This window comes from Meriones unguiculatus, chromosome 1 (genome assembly GCF_030254825.1).
Source record: "Meriones unguiculatus strain TT.TT164.6M chromosome 1, Bangor_MerUng_6.1, whole genome shotgun sequence".
Lineage (NCBI taxonomy): Eukaryota > Metazoa > Chordata > Mammalia > Rodentia > Muridae > Meriones > Meriones unguiculatus.
The window spans coordinates 51,929,418-51,950,448 of NC_083349.1; the positions used below are offsets into that span (position 1 = coordinate 51,929,418).

The window sequence follows — 21,031 nt, forward strand, 5'->3', positions numbered from 1 at the left end:
CTTATTAGCCTCTTGCAACAATGAATATATTTGAGCATAGTAAGCAAATGAATATTTATTCCCTATGTGGTAATGCTATAAGTAGTAATAAAAACCCTGTTACTTGAGACACATGTGCAGTTGCCGGGTCTGGTGTGGGAGCACGAATAGGAAGTAGCTGCTAATGTGTAAAGGATTTGTTCAGAAGACAAGGAAAATTTTTGGAATTAGATATTTTAATTGTTGAACAGCTTTATAAAAACTAAATTGTTCATTTTAGATAGTGACTTTATGGTGTTATATTTCAACTTAAGAAGTTCAAGTCACGTTTGTTAATTATTCTGACTAGTAGAGAGGCAAATCATAAATTAAAGAAACAAGAGAAAAACATACAGGGTTTAGATTTTAAAAATCACAGGCAAAACTGCAGAATCATTGAGTTGTTGAACCACAGAGCCCTCTGAGCTCGCAGGAGGAACCACTGCAGATGTTGTGTTTAGTCTTTTAGCTCTTTAGAACCAGAGGAAGACAGGATCTGGGCCTTTATTTTATCAGCCTCTGACCCACTTGTGCCTCTGAGGTTGCTGAGTCTGGCCACCTCAGACATGTGCCCTGTCACACTGGGGCCTCAGGGAAGCAGCTTAGGAGGAGGAGACCTTTCTGCATTCTACATTCTCTGAGTTGGACAACAGGACACAGAGTAAGGGTGTCATGCCGTGGGAAGGGAGGGTGACAGTCTTGACATAAAGTCTTCTTCTTTGTAGTCCTTCAATATGCAGATGTTCCAAAAATACTGATCCTTTCTAGACAGCTGAGCAGTGTGAGGTGAGACACGGGCTCTTGTGAGCCCCTGAGGTGGACCACAGTGTTTCTGTTTCCCATGGCAGGAAGGAGGTGGCGGGAAGAAGCTTGGCTTCTAGTTCCTCTCCACCATCCTGTCTTCTACCCAGCACCCATCAGTTGCTGTCGTCTTGAGGTATCAGCCATCTTCTAGACATCTATGCAGTAGTTCTCAGGTGCACCCGGCCAGGAGGCAGAGCAGGTTTAATTTGCTTTCATTATAAAGTTTTTTGTTGTTGTTGTTTTTTGTTTTTGTTTTTTTGTTTTTTGTTTTTTTTTTGGAGAATGCACTCATTATTTTTATTGTGTTAGATTTGTCTCAGACTTTATTGAATTCTAGAAACACACTTTTGCCTTGTCTCAAAAATGTTCCCTTAACTATTCTGACATCTCTGGATTATTAATTTATGGGAGGTTGAACAGTGATGTGAGGGTCCATTAGGAGGGTGCTCTGCACAAGCTGATAGAGTGAATCAGAATCACTCTCTTCGTGTAAAACAGGAGCCACACCAGGGCACACAGAACTTAGTGCTGTACTCATCCCTGGAAAGTGTTTTTCCTCAACCCAGAGCCTACACTGCTCAGCTTGCAAGCACTGGGGCATGCTGTGGATGGAGCAGATAGACACCTTTGTGCTGTACCCAGGTCTCCCGGCCTGATGTGAAACTACTACTGTCGCTCAGGTCACCCATAGGTTCTCCATTGTGCTTAACAAGTGGCCCTACTGCTTTCAGAAATAGCATCAGTCAATAAAATGTTGATATTTTTCTATCTTTTTACTTAAACTCTATTTTCTTTACAGAAAAAATATCTTAGAGAAAAAGATTGCCTACTTGACAGGATTTTGCTAATTCACACACTTATGAATTCTCGAAGAATGCCATGTAAATAATAATCAATAATTAGGAACATTTTTACTTAAGAAAATTAAGTTTTTGTTTTACATTTGGAAAATACTCAAAGTATATAGTAAAATCATACCTTTGTTCTGTTGGGGTGGTCTTATGAGACTTGTCTCATTTTGTAATCCAGGTGGAATCAAACTCATCCTTCTGAATGCTAGGATTACAAGTATATGCCTTTATGCCTGGAAAGGCTGAAGGTTTTAGTGAAGACAAATTAGGGTTTTAATTTGTCTTCTGTTTCCTTTAGGGGCTCATGAAGAAATTCATTCGATGTTCTACACGAGTTACTGTAGGAACTATTAAAAAGTTTTTAAGTTTAAAACTAAAACTTCCAAGTTCTTATGAGGTAAGTAAAATATCTAATTGTGATTGTTTTTATGATTCTGATCTGTAGTAAAATTCTAGAAAAAGGAGTAAAATAAAAATCAAATTAATTTTTGTTTAGAAAATGATTATTTTCATGGTTAAAAATTAATTTTTAGAATTTAGTATTTTTGTAACATTTTATAACAGCGTATCCCAAGTGAATCATATTCATGCAGCTGTAACTAAGGAGCTATTTGAAAATTTTATATTAATAGTCTCAAAACAAGTTGCCTAGCTAAATGAGTTCTTTCCTTCTTATAATGTCAACACGCTTTAAGATATGTCACTTCTTAAATTGTTTGTTTTACTGTTTGACAGCTTTACATATTTATGTAGGAATTTAAGTTGCTTCTTTTTACCCACCCCCCTCACATCACCACCTTTGTGGGTTGGAGTCCTTCTCGGTACATTCTGCTCCTTTTTGTTGTGGTCTGTTGAGTTTAGTAAGAGTTTCTTGCCTGAGCCTGACTAAGTACGAGGTCATTTACCGGAGCAAGGACCGCTTGCATTGGCCACACCACTGAAGGAAACGACCCCTTCCCAAGCAACCACTAACTGCCAGTTGACACCCAGTGTGCAATTAGGCCTCATAGACTCCATCTGTGGTGAATTGTTTCTTATGGGAGTCTTGTATGGATAACTGCAGCTGCAGGAAGTCCATTAGTGCAGTGGCTTTGTCATGTCCAGAAGACTTCTTTTGCTGTCCATCTCCCTGGCTCTTAATCTTCCTGTCTTCTTTTCTGTGGTGTCCCCTGAGCCTCAGAGGACACAGCACAAATCTTAAGTGGCAAACGGGAGATGGATCTGCAGTATAGGCAGGCTCCCTGTCCTCCAGTGGTGATCTGGAGCAGGGGCCAGAATACGGGCCCCCTCTGTGGAAATGTGTGGCTGTTACTAATGGAGAGCTGAAGCACGACCCTGGCAGATAGGAGTCTGCAGCTGAGGAAGCATCTGATCATGAACCTAATGGAAATGGTTCGTGTGACTTTTGGCTAATTTTAAAGCTTATATATTATCACAAATTGTTAAAATATTAATAATTTAGTTCATATATCCAATATAATTGGGGCTATATTTTGTGGTAAGCTTCAAGTTCAAAATTGTAGGCTTTGTCTAGCTAGATACAGATTTATTTAAAACTCATTTGCCCAGTACACTTAAAATAAAATCTGAAGCAGTTTCTTTCACTGGAAACTAGATGACTCATTTAGAGGGATCTTTGGTAAACATTTGTTGTGTGTGCTTTGTTGAAAGTTCTTGTGGCCTTTTGAGGCTTTGAGGTGGTTTCCTGTAGGAAACCTAAAAGAAAAGAGAGACTGTGTAAGTACAGTTGGGTTTTTGTTTTGTTTTGTTTTTTTGGGTGTTGTTGGTCGGTTGGTTAGTTTTTAACATTTCATACAAGGTGAGGAGAATCCACAAGTAAGTACATCAGAAAGACCAGATAGCCCAGAATACACAACACCCAGATCTGTGCCATAGTGCTGTAGTTCTATCTCTTTGACCCCAAACTAAGGAGAAGATAAAACTCCTTTCTATCCTGGGAACTTCAGAGGATTCTGAGGTGGATTTGGAACAAGGTTGCTATACTTTCTTCTCATTCAGTTAGAGTGATCCCACTGTATGTCTACAACCTTAGGGCTGTAGACGCGTGAACCAAGGTAGTTGGCATGGCATTCATAAAGTGTGTATCAACTCGAGGTATAGTTGTGCGGCACAAGGTAAGTGCTGTTTCATCTGTTACAAAGTGGTTTTACTAGAAATAGTCAGTGATCTTATAAAATTGGGACTTTTATGTTGGTATAACTAGTTTGATCTTTTAGAATTTGAAAATGTATAAATTCAAATTTTCTTTGCATTAATATATTTTAATTCTTCTTTTTAAAGCTGGATGTGCTGTGCAATGGTGAAATTATGGGAAAGGATCATACTATGGAATTCATCTATATGACAAGATGGCGACTAAGAGGAGAAAATGTAAATTGCTTTTATATTTACCTATCTGTATATCTAGTTATATTTTATTACATAATTTAACAGTATCATTTAGGAGTATTAAGAAATTAGAAAATTGGTTTGGAAAAGAGAAGAAACTGATTCCTCTTTATTTTCCAGCACCAAAAAATTGGTCGAAGTACAAGGCCAATGTCTGTGCTAAATATTTGAAGATGAATTTTTAAGTCCAACTATAAACATGTCCAGGATTCTGCTAGCCTGAGAACAGAGATGATGTACTATTAAAGCCTGGTGTCTGCTGGAAATATGAAAGTGTGAAGTAGGGTCAGGGAGATGCCATTCTGCCCTGACAGCACTAAGAGTCAGTAAGGGGAATTGTTGGGGTCTTGATGGAAGGAAGAGGTGGGTGGGATTGCATAAAGACTAAAAGAGTAATGTCAGGCTTGAGGAAAAGGGGCTTAGTGGAGGTCTCTGCTGCCAGAAGTAGATGACATGCCTTGGGCCCTAATGATGAGGGAGAAAGTGTTCACTGGAGTAAACCTGAGATCAATTCCGCCCTTCCCTCCCAAAAAAGAGTTTTGTGTTTCAAATATCTTTGCTTAGGTTCACTTTTAACTTGAGTCCACCTGATCCGGGAGTGAGGCACTGTGTGTAACCGTGACACAAGCCTGTCTGTGGGAATCAGGAGCACTGTAATGCTACCAGCTTGCTCTTGTGAGCTGAACGCATAAATGGACCTAAAGCTGATTAGAGAGCTACTCATCAGACATTAAGTCTGATGCTTGTAGTCACTGTATCATGTGTTAAACACTGATGTTTCTCCCAGGTTTATTACATTTTCTTAGGAAAATGTTAATTATGAAACACAGCACAATGCTGTTACCTCACACAGTATAGATAATGTAGGATTTACAGGATTAACAGATGTCTGTCTTTCTTCAGAAGAAAATGTGATGATATAAAAATATTGAAGCACCTAAGTTCCTAAATCAGAGGGTTTTGTTGTTTTCCTATCTGGTTTTCACGTCAACGGAAATATTCTCTGTGAGGCTCCGTATTCTAGCCATGGGCAAAACTATCTCAAGACCAGGAAGGGAACATTACATTCTAGTGTCAGTCACTTGCTAGTTGTGTGCACTTGAAGAACTCATCAAACTACCTTAGGGTTCATCTTTTTCCTATAACTGTCTGGCATAAGGAATGACCTGCCTTGTTTATAGGCTCTAAGGGCTGCATGTACATTGCCTTCATTTAATTAAGCCTGGAATGTTTCAGATGCCAGGTGCACACTGCAGGGGTAAGTCTGCACTGTTAGAAGCAGATACTCTAATTCTACAGTATTGTTACTGCAGTAAATTTAATTTTGTCTTTGCTAGTTCGGTGGGCATTTCAGCATGTGAGTGCTGGAACTCCTCTCTGTGGCTCAACCTTTATCTAAAGGTTAAAGGTCCCTCACTATAGGCCCTTTCCTGGGGCTTGCTTGTCACGGGTCTCTCCAGTAAGCTGCCCATGTTGCCCATTTGTATATGTCTGGTTGGAGAGTATCCTTTGAAGAAAGATTTCAGTATTTAGCTGAAGCTGTCCTGGAGCTCACTATAGTACAGGCTGGCCTGAGACTAATATTTTTCTGCCTCAGCCTCATTAGAAGCCAAGAAGCTCAGTATTGCCAGTTATTTTAATGCCAAAGCATGAAAAGGTTGATTTGTATAGGCTTTCTACTAACAGATTGCCAACTACCTCAGTCTTTATGCAATTACGTTTCTGAGCACACATTTTTGAGGTTTCGGGTTTTTAGTTGTGATATTCTTTTATTAAAGTTAGGCCTGGAGAGATGGCTTGTTCTTCTCTAACCCTGTTTTTTTGCTAGTGTTCTGTGTCTCTGGTTTTGAGATTGGTTGTCCCATCCATGCTAGCAGGAGGCTGGGATGTCTGCAGATTGAGTATTCCACTGCTGGTGTTGCTCACTAGCTTAGCCTTGGGCTGGTCTCCGCTTGTTCCTGCTCTGGTAGCTACTGTGTGTTCTCTTACTCGCTTCTAGTATTTGTTACAGTAAACATTCTAGTCCACTTGGAATTGATTCTTTTATACACAACAAAGTTAACAACATAGTTTATTCTGAAGTTGTTTTTTGTTTTGTTTTGTTTTGTTGTTTTTTACCAAAAAATACAATTCATTGAACAACCCAGACTGGTCCTCGTTGCTTGAAAATGCTGCCATTATCTGCACGTGCGCGTGTGCACACACATGTGTATGTTTCTGGACATTCTTTTGTTTTACACAGGCATTATTCTGAACTAGGACTGCACAGAATGCAGCTTTTATAAAGTTCCTGAGCTATATTTGTACCTACTGAAACAAAACTTACTTTTTATAAAATCATGTAACGTCTCAGACAAGCTTTTGAATGGGTTTGTGATTGGCACTGGGCTGTATTTCTGGATTGCTTTGGTTGTAACTGGCACCTTTGCAGTTTTTCATTCTCGTCTGTGTTGTGGAATGTCTGCTTGTGAATTCTGCCCTTGGTTGAGTCTGTGACTCAGTGCATAGCTTCCATTCCTTTCACACTGGAGGAGTGGTAGTCATGAGTCACCGGCCTCAGGCAAGAGTACTCCCTCATGCTGATTCTGTCCTCTCAGGATACTGTCAGGGAAGTGAGCTTTCCTTCCAGTTCTGCAGTCCTGGAGTCCCTTTACAGCTTCCAGCATCTGTGGCCACGCTTTCCTTTTCCCAGGTTAGGTCCCCTTTTAGCTTAGCCCCTTTAGAAAAGATGAACATAGGTGGCTTCTGCCCTTTCTGGACCTTGTCTTCATCATGATAAATTATTTTTAAATATCTTTATCCTTATGAATCAAAACAAACACCTGGTCAAACAGCTGCTTTAAATTTTACAGTTCATAATAATTTTTCTTGATGATCGCTATGCTAAATGTTGGAGTTGATCTGTTGTTCACTAGTAGGTAAATATTTAACAGTAGTGCTTCTTAAATCTTAGTGCACATACAAATGATCTAGGGATGGTGACAAAATACAGTTCTACTCAGTAGCCTTGGAACAGGCCTGAGATTCATTTCTAAAAAGCCCCACTCTTGTGTGAACACCTGATCCTTAGATCAAGAATTTGGGAGACATGATCTGTGGCCAGGGTTTCTTCTGTGACTTCTACAAATTGACAGTATGGAACTAGAGATTCATGTTTCAGTAGGGTAACTAGCTCATCTAATGATACCATCAGTCTAGTATTTCTCTTCATAATGCCATGCCAGTGGTCATAAGTTTTCTGAGACATGAATGGCTTCATATATGTTGCTAGCAACTTTTTTCTCATTTGATATTATGTGTCATGGAAAACAATTATGTATTGAAGTTACTCTTTTTAATATATTCAGTTTGTGTGACTAACATAATTTAACTGTTTTGGTGGACATTGAGATTTTGTTTCATTTTTAACATTACAAGCAGTGCAGTATCTATTCCAAGACATGTTTCCTGAAAATGCACAAATATCCATTGCCTAGATTGCTAGGTTTACAATGGACTAACTTTTACATTGTGAGAGTTTGCCAGTTGTCCTCAAAAAGGTTGTAGTCATGCCAGTAATTCGCAACAGGGCCTCTTTTCTGACTTCTTGATACTCGTATTAGGAATGCAACTTCCCTGTGAGTACTTACATTCATTGCCTTGTTAATCAGGAGTTTGACTTCTAGGAACTGCTCTGTGTTTTGAGCACTAACTTTCTGCTGTATGTACTGCATCATTTTTTTCCCCAGCTTTGTCTTGCCTCCCTGTTTTTCCTCAATTTTGAAGATCCTTAAAATTGTGACAGTACCTGTATAGGAAAATTTAGTACTTAGCAGAATGCCTAATGTAATAAATGTAAAAGGGTGGACCTCAGTCCTCTCTTTCTGCATTTAGTGAGAGCCCCTGAGAGCAGCTTTCTGCTCAGCCTCAGCTTTTATCACAGGCCATGTTCTTCTGCTCACCTTGTGGGTAGGTTGATAACCTCAAGTCAAACTAGCTGCCTCTTCCCAGATGCTCCTTGCTGCTTCCACCTCTTCCTGCAACCTCAGCCACTCCAGCACCGTGACCGTCTCTCCTTGCTTGATTTGCAGTCTCTGACAGTTTTAGGAAAGCAAACAAACACATCTGTTTTGACTTGATTCCAAAGAGATTAATAGGAAAAAATTAATAAAATAATGTTTTCCATCTTAACTGTATTTCTAGTTGAGTGATTTTTGCAGCTGGCATAGTCATACATTGTAGTAGGTTAGAGCCTGGGGACCCATCTAAGTCAGTGCAGGACAGCAGTTCTAGGCGGCCTTAGAGCGTAGTGATGAGCACCGTGCGAAAACCAGGACCAACTTCCAGAGAAACCTTGGTGAAAACTTACAGTCTTTAGATCCTTAAAAAGTCCGCTTTGGGAAGTTAAGTTTTTCCTGATTAATTTAAACTTGTATTTTTATGTGTTTAGTTTTTCAAGTATTTATACATTTAATTTTTTTCTATCGGGAAGAGTATGCAGTGTGAAATATATGTATAACTTAAAGTATAAGTTGTTTAGCTACTAAAACTGCAAACATGAGTATCAAGGAGACTCAAGGAGCTCACCAATGCTATCAAAACAAACAGGAGTGGGGACTAAGCACCTAACCTGAGCCGTATGGAAGTAGATCAGTACCCCCCCCCCCCCCCGGGTTCCATGTCTCCTCAGAGTTCCGATATTACATGATACTGCTGTCAGAGTAGGTGATGAGGAACCATAGGAAAGATTGATCTCAGGAACAGATGCAAGAAAGATGGTGCCAGCTCTAATAAGAAATGAAGATTCCCAGAAACTAGCATCAGGAAAGGAAATGAAAAGGGTAGGATACCATCTTGGTAGCTTTAGAATATTAGTAACAAACAAATAGACAAACAAAAAAACCTTCATAGGCAAATGCTAAAATTTCTTAACACTAAAATTTACCAGTCACCAAGTTATTAAGTATTTCCCCTCCAAAAACCCCTACTATTCCTCAGTGTTCATTTAAATTACTCATGTTGGCACTTATGTTTGAGTTAAACTTCTTTAAATAACAAGTTTTAAATGTGTCCCGTTGTGGATGCCTCTTATCTGATGAGTTCATCTCCTCCGCAGTTTCGCTGTCTGAACTGCTCAGCCTTGCAAGTCTGCTCTCAGGATGGCACTTTGTATCAGGTAAGAGGCACTCATGACGGGACATAGGACCATCACAGTGCCCTGTGCTGACCATTCCCACCCCAAACTCCAGTTCTCAGACATGTCACTTTGTAAAGTCTTTTCAGACTTAAATAACAAAGCTTCCCCTTACTTTAGTTGTCTTGTGTTAACCATTTTACTGAACTGAAATGAAGTTATGTCTTAACAGGCAGCTAGGCTGACTGTAACTGTGAGGGGCTGATGTTGCCAGCCCTTACTGTTGCTCTGGGATACATGCTGGAGTGACTGAGGTCAGTTAGTAACACACAAGAGCCTTAAACCTTAAGGAAAGCCTGTCTAATAAACGCACATTTAGGTGCTGGAGAGATGACTCAGAAGTTAAGAGCACTGACTGCTCTTCCAGAGGACCCAATTTGGATTCCCACCACCCACATCAGGTGGCTCGAAACAGCCTGTAACTCCAGTTCCAGAGCACTTGAGACCTCTAGGCTCCAGAGACAGCCTCACTGATATGCACCTGCCTACACATATACATATGTTTAAAAATAAGTGTTTTTTTTTTTTTAATGAAAAGAAAAGAGTCCGTATGCAGTGTAGTAAACATTACTGTATTACTAAGCTCCGAGATAATGTGCTCAGTCTTAATGGATGATTCACAGTACTTCTTTAAAAATAATCCATTGTCCTTTTCCCCAGTAATTAATAAGAAAATCAATCTAGTTCCTAGTAGTCAGCAACTAGTAAACTTCAGTGTTGCAGTTTACATTTATGTCTTTAAAGAACACTGTGAAATCACTAAGCAGAAATTTTAATGAGCAGCATATCTAGATTTTCGCTTAGTCTTTTGGTTACTGCTGTGATATGGGAGTCTCAGTTCACCATTAAGATATGAACTTTTTGATACATGCTTTAGACATGAGGTAACCTGGCATACCGTCTAGAAAGGCAAAGAGAAGGCGACTCAGGAAGGAAGTTGTCCTCCTTTGATTGTACACATGCTGGAGAGGGCTGAGCACAGCCCTCAGTGTGCTCAGTGAAGTTTGTAAATGCCGAATGGTAGAAGTGATAAATTATAGTAATAACCTTGTCCGGAGCTGTAACCCATGATACGTGCCTTCCACTTTTTGTCTTCATGTTAATGTCTGTTTTCTGAGAGATGAAGTTGCTTTTTAGATCTGATCCTAAGTGATGAAGAGCACTGGGATAAGGCAAATCCATAACTGCACCCTTACTTCCTTTTCCTTCTTCACCTCTTCTTTGTGGACAGCAATATTGTAAAAAAATTAAAATTTGAGTTTAAATTCTAAAATCATTTTCCAAAGGAAGCGTCACTATGACAGTAAAACCTGATGGAGAATTAAGTTAGAAAACTAACACCCAGGGGCCAGAGAGGAGGCACTGGCAGTCAGAGGGCTCGTTGTTCTTGCAGAGAAGCAGAGTTCATTTCCCAGCACCCACACCAGCCAGCTCCGGGGAATGGACATCCTCTTCTGGACAGTTTGGGCACCTCTATTCACATGTGCACAGATCCACACACAGGCACACACACACACACAGTTTAAAGTAAAATCTTCCAAAACACTACTTTGAATATAATATAGAAATATTAAATACATTATTTAATGAACTAAAATATCACACTAATAGGATAAAGTCAAGACCTGGTAGAATTTTTTATCAGAAACGTAAGAATGGCTTAATATTGTAGGGGAGACAGGCAGATAATAAGCTAGTATTTTTTTATGGGATTCTCTAAAACAAAAATCACTGGATGCTGAAAAGATGTTTAATAAAATTCAGCATTGGTACTAATTTTTCTACTATCTTGTTAGTTTGACTTTTTTAATTTTCTTATTAATTACACTTTATTTACTTTGTATCCCCCCTGTAGTTCCCTCCCTCCTCCCATCCCAAACCCTCCCTTCCTCCTCCTTCTCCATGCATGCCCCTCCCCAAGTCTGCTGATAGGGGAGGTCTTCTTTTACTTCCTTCTGATCCTAGTCTGTTAGGTCTCATCAGGAGTGACTGCATTGTCTTCCTCTGTGGCCTGGTAAGGCTGTTTCCCCCCTCAGGGGGAGGTGATCAAAGAGCAGGCCAATCAGTTCATGTCAGAGACAGTCCCTGTTCCCATTACTATTGAACCCACTAGGAGACTGAACTGTCATGGGCTACATCTGTGCAGGGGTTCAGTCAGGGTTATCTCCAGGCATGCTACTTGGTTAGACTATCAGTCTCAGGGAAGACCTATATGCCTAGATTTTTTGGATCTGTTGCTCTCCTTGTGGAGCTCCAAACTAAAAACTGAAGCAATTACTTTAGACAGATTCTTTACCTACATTTACCAATTAATATTTCATATTTCTGTCTCCTTGTTCCTTGTTTTTGTCTCTTAGTTTTTTTAAAAATAAATGGTTAAGAATAAGTCAAATATAATGGCAAGTGATCACAAAAATTTTTAGTCAGATTTCCTGAGAACAAATACCTACTTCACGCTTGTCCAGAATTCTTTTTCACACAGACTTTAAGTAGCATCTTAGAGAGATGACAGACTTCGTGACTAAATTCAGAAGTTACATGTAACTCTGCACACTTTTACAAGATTTGATTTAGCTAGGCCTGTTAATCCGGAAGTCGTATTTCTGGTCGGTCACATTTTTTCAGGTGAGCAATGAATGGGGCATGATCACCCCACCCATGTGCAGCAGTGCAGCATAAAGCCAGGAGCTCAGACCAGGTGCCGGCCTGTGTGGGCGTGAGGAGAGAATGGCTCCAGAATTAGCTGCAGCACAGGAGCCCCTGAGGGCAGTGCTGCCAAGGCCTGAGGCAGAAAGGCTCCTTAACAGTGGTGAGCATGCTAAACATGCACAGGGTACTCTGGCAGTCCTGGGGCTGCACACGTAAACATCAAACAGCTTTTCTCTCATAGGACTTAGACACAAAAACAAGGACATTTTAGTGTCAGGAAGCTAGGTAGATAGACATAAGTAGAGAGCTGGGTCTGTGTCTTAGTCAGTAATGTGCTTGTTTCACAACCACAAAGACCTGGTTCAACCCTAGACAGAACCCATACAAACAAGCTGGCCAACCCCAGTATCTGGAGGCAGAGACAAGGGCATTCCTGTGACTCACCAGCCAGGAAGCTTTATCTAACTGGCTAGCTCCAGGTGAATGAGAAGCCCTGTCTCAAAAATAAAGGTGGATAGTTACACACACACACACACACACGCGCGCGCGTGCACAGAGAGAGATGGGGGTGGGAGGATCATGTACAACTATGACCTCAAAATTCTGACTGGGCTTGAGAAATAGAGAATTTTGTGCCCAACTAACCAAGTTCTGAGCTGCTTTTGTAAGACCAGAGTAAAACTTAAGATGAATACAAGTAAGCAATTAAAAAGCAGAATACGGCGAAGACCATTGGAACCTTGCAAGCCTGAGACTTCTGTGCTGGTCCATTAGATCAGAAGTGTCACCTGCTTTATTCTTGAGATGAGAACAAGGCCCTGGGCATCTTTCCCCGCTGTCCTCTCCTGTCCTAACTGAAGTTAGTACATAGCAGCATCGAGCCATCTTAGTGTATAAATGCTGAGAGGGCATCTCAGGACGGTAGAATCTCAGTGTGACCTTTTTCTATGTTAAAGAATACAGCATTCTCTGTACTGAAGGTTTCACACCCACCTACCCAGAGATAGCAGTCCAGTGGTCAGTGGCCATCTCAGCCTTTTCTTCATTTCTTAATAGTTAGCTTGATAGGTTTCAGTTAAAAAGTGGGAACCTGCATATTTTAGAACAGGAAAATCGCTGATTCTCCATACTGCATTCTGATTATTTGGTTCTCTGTAGCAGTGGAAGGTGAAGTTAAGGCAGATGGAGAGGGAAGTGTTGTCTGCTTCTATCTTCAGGAGGCTCTTTCCTCCCTAGGACTTGTATAGGTAGCTGGGCACAGCACCAAGGACAATGAAAAGCTTTTCATTACATCATGCAATAGCTGTGATCAGAGATAATACTGAAAGGAGGCAATCACCATTTTATTTATGTCAGTTGGTAAATGTTTGTCAATACTTTGAAAGACCATTTTAAAATAAATCTTAAATACTGAAGGAAAGGTATCAATCTATGAACAGTGTTGTGGAAAGTCTAGTTTCACTGATTTGCAGAATAGGGTCTTTTAGGTAGTTCAGTAAGTTTTCATCACCAGCAGCAGCCCTGGGAGAATCCATGGCTCAAATAACCCCAAAGAGTTGCTGGAGGGACGCCATGCAGCTTGTAGTCCTCCTCAGGCCTCTGTAGGAAGGGAGGGAGAGGTATTGATAATTTCAATCTTAAATGACAACTTAAATTTTAATCACTTTAATTTGGTGACAGTTTTAATGTGTAATCGCTATTATCTGGAAATATAAACCCCCAGTTCTTCAAGGCTTTTCTGTATAAACCATTGTTTTTATGTAAACACAGTCTTACTCATCATTTTGTTTTTGTTTTTTTTGTAGTCATACCCTATGGTCTTGCAGTATCGACCAAGAATTGATTTTGGGTAGGCCAAGTGGCGCAGACTGCACTGAATGAACCCTGCACTATTTGTTTACTCGTCGACAGATTGCGCAGTGGGCGGTGTGTGGACTTGAGAGACGCGATCTGATTTTCAGCATGCACATGAGGCCATTGTCTGTCTCTAAACTGTCAGTTTCTTTCATGTTGTTTCTATTAGGAGCAATTCAAGTGCCCTTCTGCTACTGACCGTCTGCATAAGATATTCATGCTGTCTCAGTGTGCAAGGCGCGGCTGAAGTCAGTTAGCTGTGCAGCCGTGACTCTGCTTTCTCAATATTTTGCTTGCCTGTTGCAAGATTGTTCTAATGTTAATTACACTAGTAAAATGGCTCAATCCTTGTGGTGTTGCAGTTTTCACATACTTAATACTTTTATTCTTGTTAAAATAGAGTACTGTACAAGAACCTAGTATAATTATATCTCGAAATTATTTTGTATAAGAATATATTTAGAAAAGTGGTTTCTGAGCCACTGCCCTATTCTTGGTAAACTTTTATGTAAAAAAGAATAAACAACCAAAAAAAAAAAAGAAAGAAAACCAAAATGCCAGCTTCTTCTTGAGTGTGCAAGTCTTTTGTGAAGAATTCCAGTTCTTTTTTGACCAGAGCACATTGCAGTTGGGGATGTTCTGAATGTCTGGGCGGTCTACCATTGCACAGAAAGGCGCGGGAGCCCTTCACGTTGGAACACGTGTGACTTGGACAGCTGAGCTTCATAATGTCGGCAGCTGACCATATTGACTTCTAATAAAATTAATGTGTGAGTACATTAACGTTTGTTACTGTCTTAGGGCAAGTGGGTGTTGCGTTACAAACCTGCATTCATTGTGTAGCCCATGTTCTGTGTGCCTCATTGCATTGTTGATGTCATTTTATGAAAGCATTTTTCTTTTAAGTTGGCCTTAGGCATGTGTCATGGTATGCAGTGGGTTATTGTAAAGTGGTTTTAAATACCGGGATATTTAGATAACATTCGCTCTTTGATGGATTTCCTAAGTCCCGAGTTACCGATCCCGAGTGTTCACTGCATATCACATTTCCAAACCATATACACAGAACAAAACAAACATTGGGTGGTAGATAAATACAATAACCAAAATTAGTGGTTTGGGGACACTTTATTCTAGAGACTGTAGTAACCAGGCGAAGAGGGATTATTGTTTAAACTGTGAGTTCATTGTAGGTGAGTGTGTTAGAAGTCAGAACTATGATGATGTCCTTGATGTTGGCAGTTTAGTTAAGTCTTCCATTCATTTTGAAATTAGCCTGCAAGTCCGAGTCCTCTGTGACCTTATTACATGAAAACATGTTAGGTCTTGTAAAATAAATAGTTATTTCAAGAAAGAAAACTGTGGAGCATGTCTATTGGTTGTTTTGAAAAAGCTAAGTTCTGAGAAGTAGGGGGAAAATTAAGAAAAATGACTTGTTTTAGAAATTATGTAAGAGCACTGTGTTTTTTTTTTAATGCTGTGAACACAGGTGATCCACGTTTTTTAGTAAAATACTTCACAAGCGAATGCTTTCTGAATTCCAAAGTACTTCATAGAAATAAACATTGTACAGCTCTAAGAAGTACACAAAATATAGCTCAGTCTTGGTGTCTTTCATAATATAAAAGGCTGAAAGTTTATGATTTTTTTTTATATTTTTTAAGTCAAAAAAATCTGTATTAAAGTTTGCTGCATTGGAAGGCCACAGCAGATTTTTAATTTCATCTTTTTCTAATGCTGTTTCTAGAAGAACTTACTAGCAGGATTTAAGAGGCAGTTAATTTACTCTAAAGTTTAGAGAAGACCATTACACTTGACTAAACACCTGAATTTATTGTCTAACTTCAGGAATTATTTTGCTGTTTTGCAAAACCCAGTTCCTAGTTTATCCCTCAGAAAATTTTAAAGATTCTGCAGTTTGTCACATTTAGATAAATGTGTTTTACATATGAAGGTTAATGTTAATTGACATAAGTCAAAATCAATTTTGAAAGCCATACACTAAGATTTAGCTGTTTGGCTCCTCAACCAAGCCTTGAGGCTGTAGGTGAATTTGTATACAAAGTCTCTTTACATTTTGCTTGTTGCCTGATCACATGTAACAACTATTTTCTTTTTTTTATTAATTACAGTTTATTCACTTTGTATCCCAGCTGTAGCCCCCTCTCTCATCCCCTCCCAGTCTCACCCTCCCTCCCTCCCCTCTTCCTGTACCCCTCCCCTAGTTCCCTGATAGGGGAGGTATTTGACCTTAGCCTTTCAAGTCTCATCAAGGCTGGTTGCATCATCTTCCTCTGTGGCCTGGCAAGGCTGCACACACACACACACACACACACACACACACACACACACAGGAGGAGGTGATCAGAGAGCCAGCCACAAAGTTCATGCCAGGGACAGCCCTTGCTCCCCTTACTAGGGAACCCACTTGGAGACTGAGTCTATGAGCTATCTGAGCAGGGGTTTTAGGTCCTCTGCATGCATGGTCCTTGGTTGGAGTATCAGTCTCTGCAGGGGCCCCAGAGCCCAGTATTTTTGGCTCTGTTGCTCTTCTTTTGGAGCTCCTGTCCCCTTTATCTCCCCCTTCTTTTATAAAATTCCATGCACTCTGCCCAAAGTTTGGCAGTGAGTCTCAGCCTCTGCTTTGATACCTCAAGGCGCTTTCTCATAAAATCAGTAACTATTTTCTGAGGGATACATAGGAAACAGGAACCAGAAAGCAGTTTTATAAAAATTCCTTTATTTAATGCCACTGCATTGATGTTTTCACTGAGATGCAATAATAGACTATGTGCCAAAGCATACCATTAAGGACATCTGACATCATATGGGAACATGAGTAATGGGGTGTTGCTAGTGCAGTCCGGCTTCGTCAGCCAGCCTCCTCTGGTATATCAGCCAGCTGAGGACCACTTGCTTGTCTGGTGTGGCCTGCCCCGAGTTCCCACTCAGTTGCCCTTGCCAGGAACCTGCTGTAGGAAACACAAGCAGGCACTGTTTGTGGCCAGCTTTACAGCTATAGGGTTAGTTAACAACAACAACAAAAACCCAATTTAAATAATTTGCAGGAATAACTATTTGAATCTATAAACCCAAGAATAAATGAAAGCTACTGTTCAACCTGCTATTTCTTAAGCAATAAACTAAAGAACTTTACTCCAAAAAATATTGTGTTACCAGTTTTACCTGCCTTAAAAAACAGATATTAAAGGGCCGTGGAATCTTGGATATAAAGAATACCTGCTGTCTGTCATAAGAATCACTTTAAATTGCAGTAATGACATCAGTTAATAGAGATAAAAATGTCCTTTTTTCTAGCTTAAACTAAAAGGCTCATCGAAGAGGCTACATTAAGCCTGAGGTTTGGGTGACTAAAGTAATGTTTTTGACAGCTTTTAAGTTCTTTATTCACTAAGCATATACCACCTTGTGCAGATGTGGTGAGTTAGCACAAAGGTTAATTGAAACTGAAACCTTAAGAAGAAACAGCTGTGTTATAGACTATGGTGAGCTGTTAAGTCTCACTGTTAAGACAGTGCCTTGCTGCCGAAGCGCAGCCCTGTTGGAGGCTCCCTGCATCCGGCTCTGGTCAGCTGTACCTGTCTCATGGTTTCCTATCCAAATGGGCACTTAAAGCTAAAATAAGAGTTTTGTAAGAACATAGACATCACCAAAGACATTTTACTGTTGTGTGTTGGAGGCGGAGTGTAGCCCGATTGTAAAGAGGCAGTACTAGCCTTGACTGGTTACTAAAATATTACCAGGGAGGGCACTGCAGGAAGTGTTCTTGGTAGGAGTCAGATGTGTCTTTCTTGCCACAGTCAGCGTATTTCCCTTCAAATACGTTCACTTTTTTTTTTTTTAGCACCATCTGGTAGGTCTTAGAAAATCCTCAAATATGAGAAAAAAATAAACAATACAAATATCCTTTCCGTGAAAATGGGAAAAATACAAACTTATAAAAGAAAGTTGACAATTTCCACTTCAAGAAGCTTTTTATCCCATGGAGGTGGTGTGAAGGAAATCGGGCCTGTTCAGCTCCACTGAAGACAAGCTTTAGTAGAAGCACGGACAGGCCCGCCTGTGTGGAACACAGTGCCGTATAGGTGCAGACAAGCCTGTGTTGTACACAGCACATCCTACTGGATTGACAGAAGTGGTTTTGCTGTTTGTAAAAAAGCGAAATTCCATAGGGCTCGTGATTGTTTTGCTTTAAAAGTGACCGCTTCTCAGCAGGCACTTTATGGAAACTAAACTTAGCCATGGGGCCAAATTCTGACTAAATGGAGCACGGGAAAATGTCCCAGTATGCTGTTCTTTCTTTGGGGTTGATGATCTGCTCCTCCGCTGCTGCTGAGGTTAAGTCAGCCTGAGGTAATCCCCTGCAGAGTGGCAGAGTGAGCCCCATCCAAGCCCCACCATCCTGTGCAGTCTGGGAGCAAGCACTGCACAGCTGAGCCACACCCCTCAGCCAGTCCTCTGAAGAAGTAGGCATTCTCTAGAAATCTAAGCTCTATACCAGTAAAATATCGGTATGAATTTGCCAAAACCTCTTTTCTGGATTAGAATCAAAAACTTGAAATGCTGTTAACCATTGATTTCAGTGTGTAAATCTTCTGGAGAGCAATAAGGGACAGAATCTGTCTGCTGGGTCTGGTTCATGAAAAGTTGAACAGTTGTCAAATGCACTAACAACTCATATGCCCTTCAAAGCCCAGAATCACCAGTTGTTGGATTTACTTGAGGAGCTCTGCTCAAGTGTGTTTTTTCATCAAAAACATGACATTAAGATTAAAAAAAAAAAAAAAAAAAAAAGCAAAAAAACCACAAACTGCCCTAGACAGTAGGGACTTTATTGTTTGATTGTTAAGCTGTAGTGTTTCTCAGGTCATTTGAAACTGCTTCTCTTCCTGGAATACGATTTTCACAAATAGTAAGTTTACTGGCCATTATGTTATGTTTTCTAGTGGGATTAAAATGATTGGGCACTTCTTCAGAAAATGATAAAACTTCAAAATAATTGCTTTAAATTCTTGTGCAATTGTGTCTATCCTCAAGCCACTCTTCCACGATCCAAAACAGCAGTTTTCCAGAAATATGTTTTTTTCATCTTAATTGTCTTTGAATCTAGAGTCAGATGTAACAGAGTATGTTAAATACTAGGCCTAGTTTTTTTTTCTGTCTCGCAGCAGTTACTAGAAAAGGAACCAGCTGTAGCACAAACGAAGACTAACCAGTGTATTGACATAAGTCCAGGAGCAGGGCTCTTTTCTGCACGTGCACATGTTTTTTGGAGATGTTTGGAGGTCAGCCTGGCACTGTTGGAGACCGGTTCTCTTTTGCTGTCTTTTTCAGAATGGGATTGGGGGCCCTAAGTGTCCTTATGAAGCTGTGGTCCAGGACAAGAGCGTGGGGGCGGGGGTTACATATTCCTTCACTTTCCTGTGTCTGGCAACTCAACAGCAATCATTTCTTAGAATAGCCCTCATGGTTATTGAATCTAGCACAGAATATATTGTAAAGTTATGTTGCTAATTTTATTTTGAAATATGAAATATTTTAAGCTTTTTGTCAAAAGTGGTAACATCATACTACAAATAAAAACCTTTTTGTGGTTGTAAGATTTAGCTTATGAATCATTCAAATTGAAGTGAAAGAATTACCAGGTCATTGTTAATGACTTAGTCTATTAAGAATCTATGTATTTTTGTAAAGGAAAAGCACTTGTAGATATTTAATCAGTGCAAGATCAATGTCTGTTTTGCAGAAAGAAAATGCTGCTTAGAGATTCTCTTTAAATATTTTTTATTTTTGTGCTTATATGTATTTTCTGTTGATCTATGGAGTGTTCTGTACAAACTGTATAACTGTACTGTTAAGCTGGATACATTTTTTTTTTAATTCCTGGCTTAGCCATGTATATTTGACCATGTTGAAAATAGTATCTTTGTTATTAAATTTTTGATTGCATATTTATTGTTTGCCTGTTAATGTTACATGGTATAGACCATTACCTCTGTTAAAAATGTTTAAGTGCAGTTTCCAAAGCAAGTTTTATTGAGATTTACTGAGCATTTGAGATTATAGATCAGACTGTTAAGGAGCTTTTCTAAAGAGCTGGCCCCTTAACTAATACTTAAGGTGTCTATATACACACACACCAAATTATTCAAACCCAGGGAGTCTTTAGAAAAAGTAATTATGCATTAAAGAGGCCCACAAGATTTGAAAGATTTTTTTTCTTCCACCAGTTAGAGAACTTGACTTTGAGCTTTCCTGGGCTGGTTTCTTGGCTGGTTGGTTGGAGGCTTTTTGTTTTGTTTTGTTTTGTTTTTAGGTCTTAACAGCAAAGACCTAAAACCATTATGACCTAAGGGTTATAATAGCTGGTGACACAAAGCTTGACTTGTATTTAAGGATTATACCTAAGTTTAACCCTTCTATGTCTAGTGACAGTACAAGGTTTACAAAAAGATATAAGGATGACAATGGACACTAAGACACTTCTGGTGTCACTAAGTGTGTCACTTAAAACTTGTGTGTGTCACTCTAAGTCTCTCAGGTGTATTAGCTCACGTGGTTCTGATAGCAGCCCTCTGAGGTGTGTTCTGTTAGCCTCACTGTACAGGTCAGGGCTGGTGGAACTTGAGCTCACTTGCCAGAACTCACCAACCCAGAGGATTCAGGTTTATGCGTTTTAGCTTTGCGATCAGCCTTTAGCCATGTGTCATTGCATCCTGCATGCCACTCGCTTCAGAGGTTCTAGTTAGGTTAAGAAAGACCTCTGAGAAAGGTGTTGAAGGCTCTTCTCTGTACTTGTCTGATATGTCAGGGAACTGTGAAGGTAGCACACCCAGGCCCTCCACTTCCCTCACTTTCGCCGTGGTTGCTCAGGATGGGCAACAGCAGGGAGTACTGGGCCTGGGGAGCACATGGGCTATGGTGCAGTTCACCTCCTCGCATGTCTCCAACGAAGTAGGCCTGCTGGGAGGACAACTAGAGGACCGGGTAGCGCCATGCCCAAGCAGGAAAACACTGTTAGCACAGGCCGATCATCACTTTCTGCATTTGCACTTGAGAAGGGCTGCCACAGCTTGCCTAGGACTTCACAGTATTTTCTTCACACAGGTTTGGCCACGGAGAGCCTTGTGCTCGGTCTGGACTTGATCAGTTCAGCTTTTTGTGTATCTGAGAATTTGCAGGTGCTGTTTTCTGGAGGCCAAGTAAAACAGTCCTTAGCATTCAAATTCCCACCATAGAGTTTGGTGCCAGA

The 21,031-nt window shown here is 40.2% G+C and overlaps 1 protein-coding gene across 7 annotated transcripts in view; it reads left to right on the plus strand.

Annotated features, from left to right (window-relative positions):
- Positions 1 to 19,728, plus strand: part of Pcgf5 (polycomb group ring finger 5) — a 110,477-nt gene extending 90,749 nt beyond the window's left edge. For 6 of the 7 annotated variants that reach the window (XM_060388609.1, XM_060388603.1, XM_021631268.2 and 3 more), the window contains exons 7-10: positions 1,972 to 2,070; positions 3,975 to 4,064; positions 9,178 to 9,237; positions 13,710 to 19,728. In XM_060388609.1, coding sequence (XP_060244592.1) covers positions 1,972 to 2,070; positions 3,975 to 4,064; positions 9,178 to 9,237; positions 13,710 to 13,757 — 297 coding nt within the window. In that variant the 3' untranslated portion in view covers positions 13,758 to 19,728. The remainder of the gene's footprint in view (positions 1 to 1,971; positions 2,071 to 3,974; positions 4,065 to 9,177; positions 9,238 to 13,709) is intronic. The other variant, XM_021631270.2, reaches the window with a different exon arrangement.
- The last annotated feature ends 1,303 nt before the right edge of the window (positions 19,729 to 21,031 follow it).